We start from the raw sequence: 17,913 nt of genomic DNA, 5'->3' as shown, positions 1-17,913 counted from the left end.
TTTAATTAAAAAATCAATTCATCTAATCGATCAGTTGATTTACAGGTGGAACATGACTTATCAGAGGCAGACGGATCGAATGGGAGACCGTATTCACCCTGTGAAGGTCTCACGGGTTTCAAGGTCAGGAAGATGCTATTGTGCCTATGTGGAGAAGTGGCCAACGTTTCTTATGCCATCCAACCTGCCTGGATACGCCATACAGTGGCAAATTAAGAAGTGAAGGGTAATGAGAAATGGATTCCCTTTGGGGCAACCTTCAGAGGACCATGTGCCAGGGGTGGGCGGTGCTGGGCAAAAATGGGCGGAGCGATGAATGCAAATGCTACCTTTGTAAAGCAGGCCTGTTTCTGTGCATACTCACACACAGGCAGTCTTCCATGCAAACAGGCAAGAGACCATCAGAGTTTCAAGAACATACCTTAGCCAAGCAAAAACACCCATGAAGGGTGTGAAGTAAAGCAATGGGTGGGGGGATGTGTCATGAGAAAAAGGTTCTTGAGAGCAGAAGCAGTAACGCCTACAAGACCTACACAATCATTCAAGCCTGCTAACTGTTAACATCAAACTGCTAAGTCACTGTGACTCATGACTCATCTTGAGTGATGACTCATTGCATGGCCAGGCAGAGACCCCCCAACCCCAGGCGCCCCCCGGGAGGAATAATGACCCATGACAATGTGTTATGGGATTAAAATTGACCACAACTTTATTAAACTTTCAGATGTAGGGAGACCTTGGCTTAGGGATTGGGCGTTTATCCCTCCCAGTCCCCGGCTGGGGATCTGGGGAACATCAGGGTTATCCAAACTGTGTGGCTCTGGAAAACAGAGAGGCCCCCCCCCCAATTTTGCCGCAATGCAGGGGAGCGCACTGACAACCTAACGGCGTATGGTCAGTGACTCCCCTCAGCACAACCTCTTTAACGGGGCACCCTGGGATTGCCACCGCAGGGCGGGCGTGGGTCACCATTTCACGCCCCCCCCCCCCCAATATAGGGAAGATAGACTAAAGGATTCCACCCAAGGCCTGAAACCGGCAAAGTTGTGATGTTTTGCTAGGGGGAAGGCAAAACCTGTCAATACAGGGGAATTCCTTCCCGGTCCTTCAACAGCAACCATCAATGACCATAGCAGCACCCGCATACCTGTAAAGAAGAGGTTAACCTGCAAAAGGAAGGCATAAACTGAGGGAGGGCAGGGTGGGAGAAGCTCTGGAGCCGACTGAGGACTCCCAGGTAAGTTCCACCCTCTACTGTGTGGTCCCTACCTGGTCAACTCCCCTGGCAATGCCTCCCCAGCTGGGATTGAGGTTAGGTGGGAACCTCCAGGTATCCAGCTTGGGGAGGCGAAGCCGGGCTGAATTGCTGGGGATTGTGTAGGGTTAGGGGGCTGCGCGTGACCATGCAAAAAGCACCTCCCCATTTGAAGTGGGGAGCAGTCAATCTCCCTATAAAAGTAGCCCGCCTCTGTGTGTGTGTGTCTCAGCCAGTGTTGTGTTGTTGCAGACAGAGTGGCTCCAGGACTCTAGTAAACCAGTAACTAAGACTGTGCCTCTGAAGAGTCAGGTAGCTGCTATGAGCACTCTGTTTATGCTCTTTAACTATGCTGTTTATGAACAACTTTATTTTCTCAAGTAAAAGTTTTATTCTGTGTATGAAGAAGACTCTGCTTGATAAATTTACTGCTGTGCGACAGGATGGCCTGGGGAGAGTCCAAAGGGCCTGATAGTGAGGGCTGCATTCAGACCCTGGGACTGAGTTTCCCCACCCTGCTATGAGATAGCTCACTATTATTATGCCCATTTTACAGGTCAGTGAAGACTGAGGTCACACTCAAAAGCTTCACGTGAAATTACTGCATACATTACTCTTGCATGAGAGATATGAATAAAGGCCAGTTGTGTCTTTTAGTACCACAGCAGCTTTCTACAAGTGAAGCAAGGGTGGGAGAGGTGTTGACTGTCTATCAAATCTGGAAATGAGCCAACAGAAATGACTTTTTTTCCCCTCCCCCAGTCGTTACCAACACTTGTGGGCACATGACTTCTCAATGAGTGGGAGAACAGCAACACCCTTCTCTGCCAGTACTCACAGGCAGAAAGGACAACCGCCGTAATTACATTCCACTATAAACAGAGCTCTCGAGTTTAATTTACATTATTCTCTTTTTATTATTTATTGGCAACATTTAATTACCACATCCCTCACCATCCGTAATTAAAGATTCAAAACAGGCTTGACGACTCAATTAGGGTCTTTTAAAAGTTTTATTTTGGTGTGCGCCTCCATTAAATTAAGGTTCAACTTTTACTGGAAGTCTTTAATATCGCAACGCATTAAACCGACGGCTTGCTTTGTTATGTATAAATCACCCCAGACAAAAGCTGGCAAACTCTTACTCAGAAATCCCCGGTCACAATGTAATTTTATTTTGCAGTCAGGCATGGCATAAAGGAGTTCCTTCCTCTTCCTTTTTGCTGTAAAGCCAACAATGGTTAATTTTACCCCAGCAAGCCCCCATTAATTCCTCAGGGGTCTGCTATATCGTGATATATTTTTCTTGCTAGCATTTCGGAATTTGGGGGTGTTCCTTAACGACAAAGTTTAGTCATTTTGACATGGTCCCTTAGGAGCTTTAGGCTACATTCACACCATGCATTTAAAGCACCATTATACCATTTTAAGCAACCACAATTCCCAGAGTGGCTTTGGGGAATAACCAGCCTCATATAACCAACATGCTTAAGTCTAATGAATGCATGAAGGGGTTAATAACATAGAGAAAGATGCCCTGACAGGCTTAGCCTAGGTCACGCCCCCTTACCTTGGGAGGAAATGAGTAATCAAGTCTTTGTTCCCTCCCCAGTCCACCTGAGAAGATCAGTATGTGAAGAAGGTTGAGCTGGTTGCTCCAGCTCAACTGCATGACCCTCTCAAGCCACTCTTGAGTTCCCATACCAATAACTTAGGAACTTTCACCATTTTACAGCTAAGCTGAATTTTACTGCCTGTGAGACTTTACTGAAGCACATGAATCTGACCTTCAGAGAATTTGTAAGTAAACCATTTTTTAACGTTAAACATGTGGTCTTTTCCTATGCTGGGGGAAGAAGGAAACTTGGAAATAAACTTGCTAAGAGGCCATTTTGGAACTCACTTAGGGGGCATATTTTAAAGATCTAACAGCCTAGATTTCCATGCTTTACTTTGTTGCATGTTTCGTGAGTTTAAATCTCTGCTGAGTTTCTCTCACCAAAGAGAACTTGCCCCAAACTTGGATCTTGGCATCCAGGAATTCTCTCTCTCATATATATCACGAACAGGTTTAACAATCAAGGAAACTGAGAATTGTAAGTCTGGAGGGAAATACTTTTCCCCATAATACTTTTTCATTCCTCATTTAACACGTACAACAACCCTGGGTTAGGCTGAGAGACAGTGACTTGTGCAGGGTAAGTTTCATGGCCAAATGGGGATTTGAACCCTAGTCTCCCAGGTCCTGAGGACTTCTGGTTTATGCCGGTAGTGAATGGATGCTTAGAACTTAGGTTCTGGGACAGCCATCTGATTTATTGCTTTATAACCTGTTAACAGGTTAGTCTCACCCTTCCAGGTGGGGTTCTTGACTGTTTGAAGCCAGAGTAACCAGTCCAAACTATTGGATACGGGTGTGCATCATCTGAAACATGGTGATGTTTTGTATCCTACCATCTTACTTTTGTGTAGGCATTCTTCTCCCTCCTAATTAGGCCATATGGCTCAGTGTTTTGTATTTACTTCTTGCTATTAATTATTCTTCGTCCATTTTTTAAAAATTGCTCGTTACTTTGGGTGCCATTTTGTGGAGAATTGGCATACAAATAAACAGATGGTCTGATGATGATATGAGCAAACTCCAAGACCTGCTGAATTACTGTCTGTCATGCAGATGCTGAAGGGCTATGGAAAACAGAAAGGCAAAATGGTCTAGCCCAGGGGTCAGCAAACATTTCCAGCAGGGGGCCAGTCCACTGTCCCTCAGACTTTGTGGGGGGCCGGACTATAAGCCATCCCTCCCCCACAACTCTCCCCCCCTTCTCCACAGCACTGGATGAGCCCTGGTGGCTGCTTACCTGTGTCTTGTGAGCGGCAGGGGCTGGCGGCGGCAGCAGGACAATGAAAGACGCATGAAAGGGCCCTGGAGAGGGGCTGCTTAAAATGGAGGCCACTTGAGCGCTGCTGCTGCTGGCACCAACAAAGCCCAGCCCCCTTCCTCCTCTAGGCAGGGCAGAGAGAAGCCAGGAGGAGGGAGGGAGGAGGCGGAGGCGGCGCCATGTGAGGGAGAGGGAGGGAGAGGGAGAGGGAAATAGTGTGTGTGCTGGCGATCCACACAGCAATTCCCAGACCGTCCATGGGACAGATCCAGAAGGCAACTGGGCCTGATCCGGCCCATGGGCCTTAGTTTGCTGACCCTTGGTCTAGCCATACCTGAATAGGTGTGCTGTTTAATGGCCAACATCTTTCCATCGCTAGAACAGAAGTTTCACCGACTGGGTTATGTAAGTCAGGAGATGGTAATCTCCAGCCTATGGGTCAAATGTGGCCCCTCAGCTGATCTAGCCCTCTCAAAGTCACACCCTGCCTCTCCTCAAGCCACACCCCTGACTGGTTCTTCTTCCTACCATCCTTGAATGTTACAGCCTGGCTGAAATGTCCCATTGAACTCTGAGAATTCATCTGGCTTAACTGGATGGATGGAGGGAGATTTGTGAAGATGTTGCCTTCCGCAGAGATCGAAAACATCAGTCGGCATGATTCCCATAACAGAGTTGCAAGGGAACCAGTGCAAGTTTCTATTATTATTATTATTATTATTATTATTATTATTAAGCCAAGAACCATCCCCCCTCCTCCAAGCACATGAATAAAATTTTGGAACTTCCTTTTTGCCATTTGAAAATGTTTTATTTCGTTGGCTTCGTTTTTTTGTTTTGAATTTTATTAAAAAGGAAGGGAGAAAGAGCACCACTGATTTTGTAATACCGATAAACATTATCCATATGAACAACAGTGTCTATATATATTTACACATATGCCTCTATATACATAGGTCTCTATGTACATATGCCCATAAACAAGATTTTTGTGTTACCTTGGATGCAAATCTCAAAGAGAGTTGGAAAGTTGTTACCCTTTATAGCACTTGGATTTATTTATTTTTTAAATGTTTGCCCTTGTCGAGAGAGAAGAGTGAAAATATTAAACATCTGGCCACATGAAGTTCTTCTCAAACTCTGAATTTCCCCTTGAGACTGAAAGAATCATTGTGTGAGTTGCCTTTTCCCCTTCCCTTCCCTTCGCACATCATTTGGATGGGGAATCAGCTCTGAGCTCCCGCATGGATCAGTAGAAAACAACTCTGTAGGTCTCTGGTTCACCTATGCTCTGGTCAGAATCATTTGGCAGCTGGCTGATACACCAACAAGACATAGCACAAGGACCAAGTGGTACCCTTTAGCAAATGCAGCTCATCTCAGAAATGAGATGTGACATCGGGCTCATTGAGAATGCAGACATTTGATGTTAATTTCCACAAATGAAACCAGGTCTACATTTCATTAACCTCAGCATCCCCTGCAAATCCTTAGTATCTATTCTGTTAGGTCACACCAGCCTATCAGAATCAATTAACCACCCAATCTCCCACCAATCAGCAGATCCATACTACATACATCCATTTTATTTGATTGCTGCCTTACAGGAAATAAACAGAGGAATAAGACTGTAGAATTACTCCTCCTCCAGCCTGCTATTTTTGCAGCAAAAGCTATCGACAAGACTGGAATGGATGAATGTATCTATTTCTCTGCTTTCTCACTTTGTGGTTTTTAAAATCCACAACCCCCTTCTATTTTCTCTGGTAATGTTTCATTCTGGATTGTTTGGTCTTTTAATATCTTGTAAACTGCTCTGAGAATTTTTCCTAAAATTGTAAAACTGTATAGAAATGAAATGAATAATAATATTTTTCTACAGTAAAAAAAATCCTTCCAAACATGTTTTAAAATACATATTTTCTCTCCAAAATATTTTTTAGATATTTAATTGCATATTTTGATTATATAAACTGCTGACAGCTGTAATAATTGGAGGAGTGCTAAAGCCAGTGAACAGCTAAGTTCTCATGCACATATGAGTCTGAAAGGCGTAGATCAAGGCATTCAGTGTAGAAATTCAGAAAGGACAAATTCCTAAGCTGCAAGAGAATGGAGCATTTTAAGCATATCTTAAAGTGGAACAATAATGAAGCTGGATGAAGATGATGATTTGGCACTTCCTCAAGTGGGGGGAGATACGTGACAATATACGGTTGGAAAGATTTTTTCCAATCTTAAATTCAGTTCTCCATATTTTGCAATTTTGAAAAAAAAACCCTCATAAAAATTAATCAACAATTTAGTGCTAATTTTTCCTTATAAGTACATTTCTGTATGTGTACAGTTTTGACTAATGTAGACATTTTTGTATGTTATTTTTCTCTAATGTATTGCTTTTTATTGGCATTTTTGGTAAATATTGTCTGGTTGAAGTACTACATCACAAAATTCAGTTATGCGTGAATTTGAAGGAGGGCTCTGTTTTGGTTTGCACATTGTTTTGGAAAATGCAAGTCTCATTGATTTGCCTTTGAATGCAAACTGACTCAAATTTCTCTCTAATATCACCGCTGGGTTTTAAGAGAATGTCTTCTTTCAGTCTGCTTTGGGGTAACATTTGGGGAAATGGCTGCACATGCGGATGGCTTTAACCAATGGTTAAATTGACATGTTTGGGGTATTCATTTTTTAATATATAGTTTGTTATGGCATCAAAAAGTAAAAATGCTGAGAAAACCTAAATATCAAAATACAGTCATATCTCAGGTTACAGACGCTTCAGGTTGCACATTTTTGGGTTGCACACCAGGCGCCAAACCTGGAAATACCGGAATGGATTACTTCTGGGTTTCGGCACATGCACAGAAGCATTAAATCACGCTTTGTGCATGCTCAGAAGCACCGAATTGCAACTCGCACATGTGCAGACACGGTGCTGTGCTGCGGGTTGCAAACGCTGCAGGTTGCAAACGTGCCTCCCGCACGGATCACGTTCGCAACCCGAGCGTCCGCTGTACATTTTTTTTTAAAAAGTTTCCTGTGTTTTTCTGCATTTTTCAGTGTGCCCTAAAAGTCCTTTCAATAAATAAATGTGCATCACCTCTCAGTCTACTCCAGGCTAAGCATACCCAACTCCTTCAACCATTCCTCATAAGGCTTGATTTCCAGATCCTTTATCATCTTAGTCACCCTTCTGCTGCAGCTTGTCAATATCCTACTTGAACTGTGGTGCCTGGAACTAGACACAGTATTCCAGGTGGGGTCTGACTAAGGTGGAATAGAGTGGTACAGTCACTTCCTCTCTGGACACTATACCTCCGTTGAAGCAGCATTACTAGGAGTGTATTACTTTTCTCTTGGTGCTGCATGTTTTCTGGAACACTGACCTGAGCAATGCACTTGCATGACATGATTCGCCCCACCCCTACCCCACTGTGGAAATCTAGAATGTTTTATCGCCTCTCAACATCTGCTCTTTTCTATTTCCACTACCAAAACAAGACTCCACTCCAGTACGGGTCCCATTCTTACCGTTCTTTAGGGCAGGAGGGTTTCCTGGCACAGCTGGGTGGATCAACTTTTATACCCAGCCCACTAAATCCTGAGATGACCTTTGGCACCAGCTGGAATTAGCTGAGGAGAGGCCGTCTCAAGCTTGTTTTATCTAATATGAGCTCTCCCTGTGCTCGGTTGCGACTTGGCAGGCACTCTCCTACCCAACCTTGGTTAGTATAGGACTTGTTCTGTTTGCCGTTTACTTGGAGCCATATAGAGAGTCCCCCACGCAAGAGGTCCCACTTGACTTTGAATTTCTTGTGGGGATCGTTTGCCCATACTGGCCTTGGTCATCAGGTGGTTCTCCATTGCAGGGGAAAGTTACAGTGTCAGGTTAGGTAAACTGGGATAGAAGGAGAAATAATTGGTGAGCACCCTGAAGCAAGTTCTAGGAGATGAATGGCTGCTTCATCAGACCTGCCCATCAATGCTTCATGGCTGGAGGGTAGGCACAGGAGCCCTGCTCAACCACTCAAAGCCTCATGGCTAGAGGGGTGTGGGAAGAGTTCAGAATTCCGTCAATGTGCTAGCAAGGAGTGGGGAATTCACTGCTCTAAGCCCTTGAGCCATGGGAGCCCGTCCAACAAATCTGAGACTGAGGGATCACATTCCTAGCACTCAGATTTCTAGAGATTAATAAATTCAAACCATTCTGATAGCCTAACTGTTTCGCATAGCAGTCTTACCCATTTGAAGATCCAGTTAAAATAACTCAATACATTTGTTGCCATTCAAAACCCCAACTTTTGTTTAGCGTCTCTCTTTTACAGCTGTGTGGATGCCACGTGACACGTGAGTTTACTACACAATCTGCCTCTGCCGAGGTTTTATATATAGATATAAATTCCTTGGAAGGATAGCTTTTGTACGAACTGTCTTGTCTTTATTGAAGGCATTAGCATTTTTCATACAAATTTGTGTTTCTCCAATGGGATGAATGAAGCAGCCCGTTATGTCTACTCGGGAGACCAGGAGTCCACACGTAGAGTTAAAGCTTCAGAGCATCAGCAAAACAGCCAGGTGTCAATGGACAGAGCGGGTGGGACTGCAGAATGTCATTTCCCACAAAGTATCAAACAAACATACGGTGGAAAGTAAGGAACGAGAATATCAAAAGAGCCCCCAAAGTCCCATCGTGTCGTTGCAACTTCAGAGCAAAGAGATCTGGATGGTTCGTTTATTAACCACTGCTGCTTTTTTCATCATACAGGTTGGGAAATATTCCTCCCATCCAGACCTGAACATCTAGCATCCCTTTAAAATAAAATTAAAAAAAAACACTGAATTGCAATTCTGTGCACATTTGCATGACACCAGAGCTTGAATGCAGTAGGAGTGACTTCAGAGTAAATGTGCATAGGATTGCATTGGCGCAGTCTCCTTGATCCAAAATATCTGAGGGATGGATGCCCCAGTTCAGCTTTTAGACATGCATAGCTAGCCATCAGGGCTGCAATGCTTTGCCATTAATAGATTCAGACCATTCTGGTAGCCTAAAAAATGTTGCCCCTATATTCGGGCAGATTTAAACTTTTTGCAAAAAATAATAATAATAATTAATAAAAAAAATTACAGTTATGTATCAAAATTGGCATCCCCACTGTGTGTGAGAGAGGGGGGAATTATGCTTCTATGATGATGCTTGCTGCAATATGTGTACACATCTTGATAAACAAAATATGCTTATTTGCTTTTTATTTATTTATTTGCCATGTAAACAGACTTTTCCATTTGGATGGGCGTTAACTGTTGAGGTGTCTGATCTAAAGGAGATGCACATGGCAGTAGTTGTTTATTTCTTCATAAACAGGGCTGCACAGCTCAGTAACGAAAACAATGGATATTAGCAAGCATCCTCAAAATAATTGCTTGACTTATATCTTGCTTGCTAGATGTATAAGGTGAAGGTTTCTGAGCACTACCATAAAACTTTTTCCCCCCAAGGAAGGACACTTTTCCAGTATTTGGGACACATCTCGTGTTACTTTTCATCAAGGAGACTTATCGTATCACACTATGTGTACTCTGAAATAGAATCCTGCACCAAGAAACCCAATCTGCACAATCCTGCCTCTTAATTTTGCAGGATTCCAAAATCTTTATACCATTTTGTACATTCTGTTCTGATTTTTGTAGTCATAGGAGGTGGCCAGGAGCTGTGCAGAACACTGAAATGCCATCGCCAGTCCCTGAAAATCCAACTCAGCAAAACCTCTCTCTTCAGAGAGTTCATCAAGCATTTCAAGAATGCATCTGCGGTCTTGAAGACTGGAACTCAATCATATGTTGTTGTTGTTGTTTAAAAAACTAAGATGAAAGGTCTCAGCAAGCTGAATTCAGTGCAGCATTCTACACCCTTGTGAAATAGTGCCATTGGCACAGTCTTTTAAATACTCTTGTAAAAAGTTTGTTGAAAAATGAATGGTGGTTGCCTTTGCCTTGAACACAGGAAGCCACATGTTGCTATTCACAAAAGTAGCATTTCTCAGTATGAATCTCTATGTTCAGAAAGGTGTAGAGGAGCCCTTTAATTTCAGCTTATGGTTTCCATCAATTTCACCCTCAAATAATTCCCCCCACTCCTCTGGCATTGATATCTAGCATAAGTGCCATAATATACCCTAGGCCTTGTTTGGCTTCCTCTTAGCTAGGAGGAACAATTTTGGTTTTCATTTTTGCACAGTGACCTATTGAACTGTCTTTAACCCCTGCAGGAAAGTGGTGCCCTAAATCGTCTTGGAGGCACCATTGGTCATCTGGATGCAAAAGCCAGTGGCTGAATACAAAAAGGGGCTGGTTTCTATCACATGACTAGAAATCTGTACTCATTAGGGGTCTGCAAGGCTTGTTCACACCCCTTCAGAATACCTTTTGCCTTTGCTACTCTTTGCTTCATATTTCTGAGCATTTCATCCACCTTGGTATTCCCATTTGTTGATGTTGGGGGGTTTTCCCCAGTTTTAAAAATCACTACTTTGTGCCCCCAGCTTTGGTGCTGCTGCAGCTGTGCAAAGATTCATTCCTCCTGGCAGCAACCACGCTATTTTTTCCTCTCCAGATTGCCCTGAACGTTGTGCCATTTCAGGGCATTGTGGAACAAATACTGATCCCTACGTAATCTGGTGGCTCCCAATTTGGCCGACCTCACCCCTCTGGAATGATGCAGATATTTGGGGAATGAATGGGGACTGGCAGGAATGGCTGCCAAATAAGGTAACCCTCCTAAATGTGCACAAAGGGGGGTTCTGGATAGGTCTCCCATCTGTTCTCCTTTGCATTGGTTGATGAATGCATACCCCTAGCCACCAAGAGTTTTCTCCTTTCTTTGCTAGTTCAGTCAGTGTCTTGGCCAATCAGGATTTTATGGGAGCAACTGAGACTGCAACTAGGGTCCTTCATTGGTGAGATGAAGAGTGTCTTTGCAGGAAGACACTCTTCTGTTAATTATCTATGAAAAGTCTGTTACCCAGCGTGGGAGGTGGCTGATGGAGGAAAGGGAAGGAAAGTGGCCGCACAGATTCTGACACACACACACACACACACACACACACACACACACACACACACCAGCTGCAGGCCCAAATTCACAGCTAAGGGCACAGAATGAAGAAATGCTACCCACCCAACTCTCTTATTCTTCTGCTGGTAACCACCACAATTTATGCTTTTAAAGTTCTGATTCACTGAACCAAGGTACAGAAAATAAATGTGGAAGTGTCTGTCCCTGTATGCTGGGAGAGCAGGCTTACCTTTCCAGGTAAAATGAATTTGAACCACATTAGTCCTATGTGCTGAAATAATTTACAAGTGACCTCCTTCCATCTCAAAGCCACAGCCACCCACAACCTGAAGCTCACGCCTGACCCTTAAAAAAAGAATGGATCTGCATTGCCATTGGCATCTGTCTCATCCCCGTTTGTCCCCACTTGTCGACCAGTCCTCAGAAATATGGTCAAACCCATTTGGAGGATAGACTTTTCTGCTGAATCACTTGCTGGCAGTGTCCAAAACCACTGTATGTATGTGTCTGAGATAGAGACAGAGTTAGTTCTAGTGGCTGACATTCTGAAGAATGGTGTGGTATCTGGGGTGATTCAGTGTTGGGGTAGCCCTCTTGAAAATGCCTTGATAGGGCTGGAGGATTGACGCTCTAAAAGGGAAGCCCCTTCTAAAGCTTCTGCTGTTTGGAGTGGCGTATCCAGGCACAAAGACATGGTGGTTGTTACAAAATCTGGTCTGGCTACCTTAGTCTTGGAGCAAGTAGCCTGTGTGCTTTCTTTCTCTTAGATAATCCCCAGAATTCATTCACTGTGTTTTCCTACAGGTAAGGTTAGACCAGGGATAAATTCAGAAACACTCTTTGGAGGCAGGCATTAGTCTGGAAACAATAAACGTAGGGTTATAAACAAAGAGCGAAAAACTGTACACGTCCCAATTTTCACTGTCAGTCCAAGATGGCGCACACTTTCCCACAGAAAGATGGTTGCCAAGATTTTGCATGGTCGCCTTCAAAGAGCTTCTTATAAGCTTTCAGAACACCACTGTTTCTTCAAATCTCCTGTGGTCGTTGTGAAAGATACTGGACTTCAGCTCTCCTCCCAGTCTCGGTGGCATGGATCCCTTTCTAGGCTGTGATTGGTGCAGTCACAAGGAGATTGAGCCTGATGCTCTTGCCGCACACCGGTGTCCATACATGCACAAACAACACACAGGTGCCAAACTCCAGGCTGGCACATACACAATCGTTTTGTAGATGGGATGAGTTTGTATAGGCTCTGCTCTGCCAGCAGCTGGAGAAGTGGGAGCAGAAGCTTAGGAGGAAAGATGAAGGTAGGGGATGGACAACATGGCCCCATATCTTGCCTTTTTAGTTTTCATTCTTTTCCTTGTATTCTCTTCTCTCCTCCACCTCCTTGCTCTTACTCAAAAGTCTGGATGCAAAATGCATGTTTGGCACAAACCCAAAACAAACACTTGCCTGCGTGCTTCTGGCAAGGTGCTATCTGGTCTCCAGTGACTCCAGGTATTCCAGGGCTATGTCATAGCAGAAGTGGTACTGTTCCTTTAAGGGGGAGGGAGAGGAGAAAAGAAGGATTGTTAAGAACGGACAAAGTGCACATTCACCAATGCTTTGCAGTGCATTTCCCCATAAAGTAAGCATTTGGTACATAAGGTCACTTTCTTATGGGCACATTTTGTTCACCAAAATGGCATCATAAAAGTGCACAACTTGACTGGGAGTGAAGGCAAGTTCAGGAGTGTCAGATCAGCTCAGTCCACTGCAAAAAGCATACCAAGCAAATTTCTCCTCTGTCTCTGGCCCAGCCTTGCAAAAAATGCTGGTAAACACCCAGTGCAGGATTTACATATAAGCTAAACAAGCTATAGCTTAAGGCCCCACACTCTTGGGGCCCCCAAAAAAAATTAAAGGGAAAAAACTAGATGTACATTTCCAAAGTATAAGATAAAAACAAATAAAATCTACATACAGCAACAGTATTCGTGTTGTGTAGGCTCCTATGATGTACATATTTTGTTATGTGCAAATGGCTTTAGATACCTATTAGGTCCATAAATTACCATATAGCATATATTCAATACAAAAAAAGCGACAATTTGTTGTTGACAAAGGACAGCTGGACATATAACGGGCCCCATTACCTCCAGTAGCTTAGGGCCTCACCAAACCTAAATCTGGCCCTGAAAACACCTCCTGCTGGAGAAATTCACTACAATTTTATTTAATTCTTTATCAGTTTATTTATTTTTATATTGGTATCTCACCTTTCCTCCAAGGAGATCAAGATGGTGTACATATTTCTGCTTCTCCCCATTTTATGCACTCCCAACAACTTAGTGAGAGAAGTTAGGCTAAGAGATGGTGACTGGCGCCAGGTCAGGATTAGTGATGAGCTATATATTAGTTCCAGGGTCAAAGACAACAAGGGTTGTATGTAACCCATGCTAGGCCTTCTCAGAGCAGACCCACTATTTTTTCTTCTTGTTGTTCATTTCAGTGGGTTTACTGTGATGAAAATACAACACTGCGTCTCTGAGAAACACTATTCACTGAGGAACACTATTCACTAAAAACATGGGGTGTGGGTTATGACCCTCTTGTGCTGCTTGCGGGCCCCATGGCTGGCTGCTGAGGGAAACAGTATCCTCAACTAAATGAGCATTTGCCCTGGAACCCAGTAAGGTGACTTGATACTGAATCAGACCACTGGTCCATGTAGCTCCTTATTGTCAGTGACTAGGCAATGTAGCATCCTCCACATAAGGTAAGGTAAAGGACCCTGGGCGGTTAAGTCCAGTCAAAGTCGACTATGGGGTTACGGCACTCATCTCGCTTTCAGGCCGAGGGAGCCAGCGTTTGTCCACAGGCAGTTTTTCCGGGTCATGTGGCCAGCATGACTAAACTGCTTCTGGTGCAACGGAACACTGTGATGGAATCCAGACCACACAGAAATGCTATTTACCTTCCCGCCGCAGCGATACCTATTTATCCACCTGCACCGGCATGCTTTCGAACTGCTAGGTTGGAGGGCTGGGACAGAGCAACAGGAGCTCACCCCATCATGGGGATTCAAGCTGTCAACCTTCTGATCAGCAAGCCCAAGAGGCTCAGTGGTTTAGACCACAGTGTCCCCCATGTTCCCCATCCTCCACATGCTGTAATGAGGTGTGACAGGAGCTGTAGTGTCAAGAACATCTGAATCTCTCACCAACACAAACATTAAAAACGAGAGTAAAACAACTTCAAATACATATAAAGGTAAAGGTAAAGGGACCCCTGACCATTAGGTCCAGTCGTGACCGACTCTGGGGTTGCAGCGCTCATCTTGCTTTATTAGCTAAGGGAGCCATTGTACAGCTTCCAGGTCATGTGGCCAGCATGACTAAGCCGCTTCTGGCGAACCAGAGCATTGCACGGAAACGCCGTTTACCTTCCCACTGGAGCGGTACCTATTTATCTACTTGCACTTTGATGTGCTTTCGAACTGCTAGGTTGGCAGGAGCAGGGGCCGAGCAACGGGAGCTCACCCTGTCGTGGGGATTCGAACTGCTAACCTTCGATCAGCAAGCCCTAGGCTCTGTGGTTTAGACCACAGCACCACCCGCATCCCTTTCAAATACATGAGGAATATATTAATTGCTTTCTCCATTAATATGTAATTTTACAATAAACACATCATTTTTAAAAGTGCCATCCAAATAAGAATTAACCCTCTTCAGCTCTTCCTGTATTGAGATCTCTTATGTAGGGCTTGCAATGGTAACCTGACAGCTCTTTATCTGCATACATAACTAAATATGGTTATCTCTTACCACACAGGGTTGTTAAGACAAGATGGCCATGAGGAAAAGAACCATACATGCGACTCTTTAACCAGGTCTTTGGCTGATTGACATCCAATGCCCTTTGAAAATGCGTTGTGGCATTTTTTATTTTTTTATTTTTTTAAGAATGGCAAACTGCCACATGCAGCGCCTTACTTGGATGTGTCTGGAGTCTTGGAAGCTTGACTACCCTACGTTCTCCTACAAATGGACCTTGAGCTTGTTTGGAGGTTCTAGCAGTGGAGCGCAGCTATCGTATACCCTTGACCGAAGAACGGTACACTCCTTCTATCTGGGATGGTCGTCCTCTTCCACCGAGCGCGCAGCTTCGGGAGGGACACACATGGAGCGGTGAGGGAGGAAGGGGACACCCGCCTAGCCAGCCAGATCAGCCGAATCAACCCTGGCGATCAATGGGGTGACAGATGTCGCAGCCAGATCGCCCTCACATCCGTTTTTATTGTTTTTATTACGTACTTTGTGGTGTTTTTTTAATATATTGTGATTTTATGTTGTGAACGGCCCTGAGATCTGCGGGTATATGGCAGCATACAAATTTAACAATTAATAATAATAACAATAACTTTTCTAAGCAATGGTAGGCTATTGATCTCTTCCACCTTTGGTGCCTGCGAACAGGGCCACAAAAGCCTCTGTGAAATGGGGTGGCATTTTTCGCTCTGCAGTAGCTGCAATCCTACGCTCGCTTGCTTGGAAGTAAGCGCTATTGAATCCAGCTGGGAAAATTCAGGTCCACTGGGGAAGATGGGCTAAGATTTCTCTGTGTATCTTCGTTGTCCAAAAGCAAATTTCAAAATGGAAAGGAACGTTGCTGTATAAAGAAAGAGACAACAAACTCTCATGAAAGCCAGAGTGCAAAAGAATGATCTGCTATTAGGATGTCAGGAGAGTAGGAAGGAAGGGGGAGGATTTAGGCATCAGTGGAGTCCGCAAGAGCCTGGGAAAGAGATGAAAGAGGAGCCAAGACCACATTTTGAAAGGGTGTTCTCTGAAGTAGAAAAACGACAGCTCCTTTTAAGAGGTCGTCTATGCAGCAGAGTGCTCTTCTTTTATCTATACCCTGCAGCTGATATGATGGATAATTCTTTTGTATTATATGAGTTTCCTACTGGGATGGTCTGAGACTATCATACATTTATGCCACAGTCGGGGGGCTGTGTGAACTGTGGGCACCTTAAAAGCGAGAAGAATAAGGATCATGATTGATATTCTGGAGAAAATGATCTGGTGTCCGTGTTAGGTCTGAAGACAACGGACCGGACATAGCACTGCCAATCATTTTGCCACCAATTGATCAGAAATAAACACTCCCTGAAGCACCTGCTCTGCATTTTGTACCACGTGGCGTACTGCAGCCCAGCAATAGCTGTGGCATGAAATTAGCTACATCCCGAGCCACCCAAAGCACAGGGCAGAACTACCCCAAATCCTGATTTGCCATGCTGGAGGGGGGTCTGAATCGGGCAGAGGCGTCCCCCTGCTAGGCGGTGGAAGAACTGCACCACAAATTTCCGAGAAGTGCAAATTTCAAAGGATATCTGTTTTGGTTTGTGTGTTAGTTTGAAAATGCAAACTAGGTAGTTTCTCATTAAATGCAAAAAAAAAAGAAAAAGAAATTCTCTCTCATCCCAGCTCAGCTCAAAGAGGGGCTCAGGATATGTCTGTGGCTGCCCTGCCCCCCCCCGAAGTGGGGCGATTGGATTGCTCTGAAAATTCTTGATTTCAGTCTGCAAGATTAAGCCAATGGCCCATGTAGTCCAGCACCCTGTTCTCACAGTGGCCAACAAGATGCCTATGGGAAACCTGCAAGCAAAACCCAAGCACATTAGAACGTTCCCCACCCCACCTCCATGGTTTCCAGGAATTGCTGTTCAGAAGCTTTACTGGAGCCACCATGACTAGTAGCCATCAATAGCAATATCATCCGTCAATTTATCCAGTCCTCTTTTAAAGCCACCCAAATTGGTGGCCATCACAGCCTCTGGGGGAGCAAGTTCCATAGTTTAACTAGGCACTGCTTTGAAGAAACACTTCATTTCATCTTTCCTGAATCTTCCAACATTCAGCTTCACTGGAGGTCCATGAACATTATAAGAGAGGGAGGGAAAAAACCCTTATGAATGCCTATCACATCACCTCTTCCTTGCCTTTTCTCAAAACTAAAATCTGTAAACCAAGAAGTCCCAAACACAGCAATCTTTTCTCATACGAGAGTTGCACCATCTGCTTCATCATTTTGGTTGCCCCTTTTACTTTTTCACTGAGATGGTCGATCTGTGTCTGGGTTGCACTACAGGTGACAACCATTTTGCATGGGGTTTCCGTTCCTGGCCCCCTGTTATGCCCCATTCCACCCCACCCCGTTCTGCCCTCTTCCAGGTCCAAAAGGACCCATGCGTTGGCGGTCGCATGTCAATTGGACACAAGCAAAAATGTTGCTGCCTGTACTTCAGACTGCAGACAGGGTTTCATGCAATGGACTATGCCCATCCAATCATTCTGACTTGGCCTTTAACATGTGGAAGGCGCAATTAAGATATAGGCAACAACAGACGTTTGGCTGGCTGCTAGAGAAGGCGTTCCATCCAAACTCTTAAGTACAATTCCTTCAATGGAAGCAGCAGCCAACTTTTCAAGAAACCAATTAGTTTATTGTGGGTTGGGGAAACCTGAGCCCAGAGCCTCGGGTGCCAGTGGTCTCCAGAAGGGAAGAGAATCAAAGAGTGAAGGAAACTATACAAGAGATGAAACAACTATCTAATGCTTTTGGATTAAGAAAAAGAAGAAGGAGGAGGTTGCTTTCCTTGATGGCAGCATTGAAACATCAAAGTTCTGTAGCAGAAAGGATGCACACAG

At 44.3% G+C, this 17,913-nt stretch overlaps 1 protein-coding gene and 1 long non-coding RNA gene across 8 annotated transcripts in view; one reads left to right on the top strand and one right to left on the bottom strand.

Moving 5' to 3' along the window:
- Window positions 1–17,913, top strand: part of LOC310710921 — a 525,357-nt gene that overhangs the window by 468,421 nt on the left and 39,023 nt on the right. The gene's annotated exons all lie outside the window — the stretch shown is intronic.
- PTPRU (protein tyrosine phosphatase receptor type U) overlaps window positions 8,554–17,913 on the bottom strand; it is a 360,572-nt gene continuing 351,212 nt past the window's right edge. For all 7 annotated transcript variants that reach the window (XM_083512078.1, XM_083512072.1, XM_083512073.1 and 4 more), the window contains one exon: window positions 8,554–12,754. In XM_083512078.1, the coding sequence (XP_083368204.1) occupies window positions 12,692–12,754 (63 nt within the window). In that variant the 3' untranslated portion in view covers window positions 8,554–12,691. The remainder of the gene's footprint in view (window positions 12,755–17,913) is intronic.

Source organism: Podarcis liolepis (genome assembly GCF_965112155.1).
Source record: "Podarcis liolepis genome assembly, chromosome: 7".
Classification (NCBI taxonomy): Eukaryota; Metazoa; Chordata; class Lepidosauria; order Squamata; family Lacertidae; genus Podarcis; species Podarcis liolepis.
The sequence above is the reverse complement of the archived record's forward strand: the minus strand, read 5'-3'. Positions and strand labels throughout refer to the sequence as shown.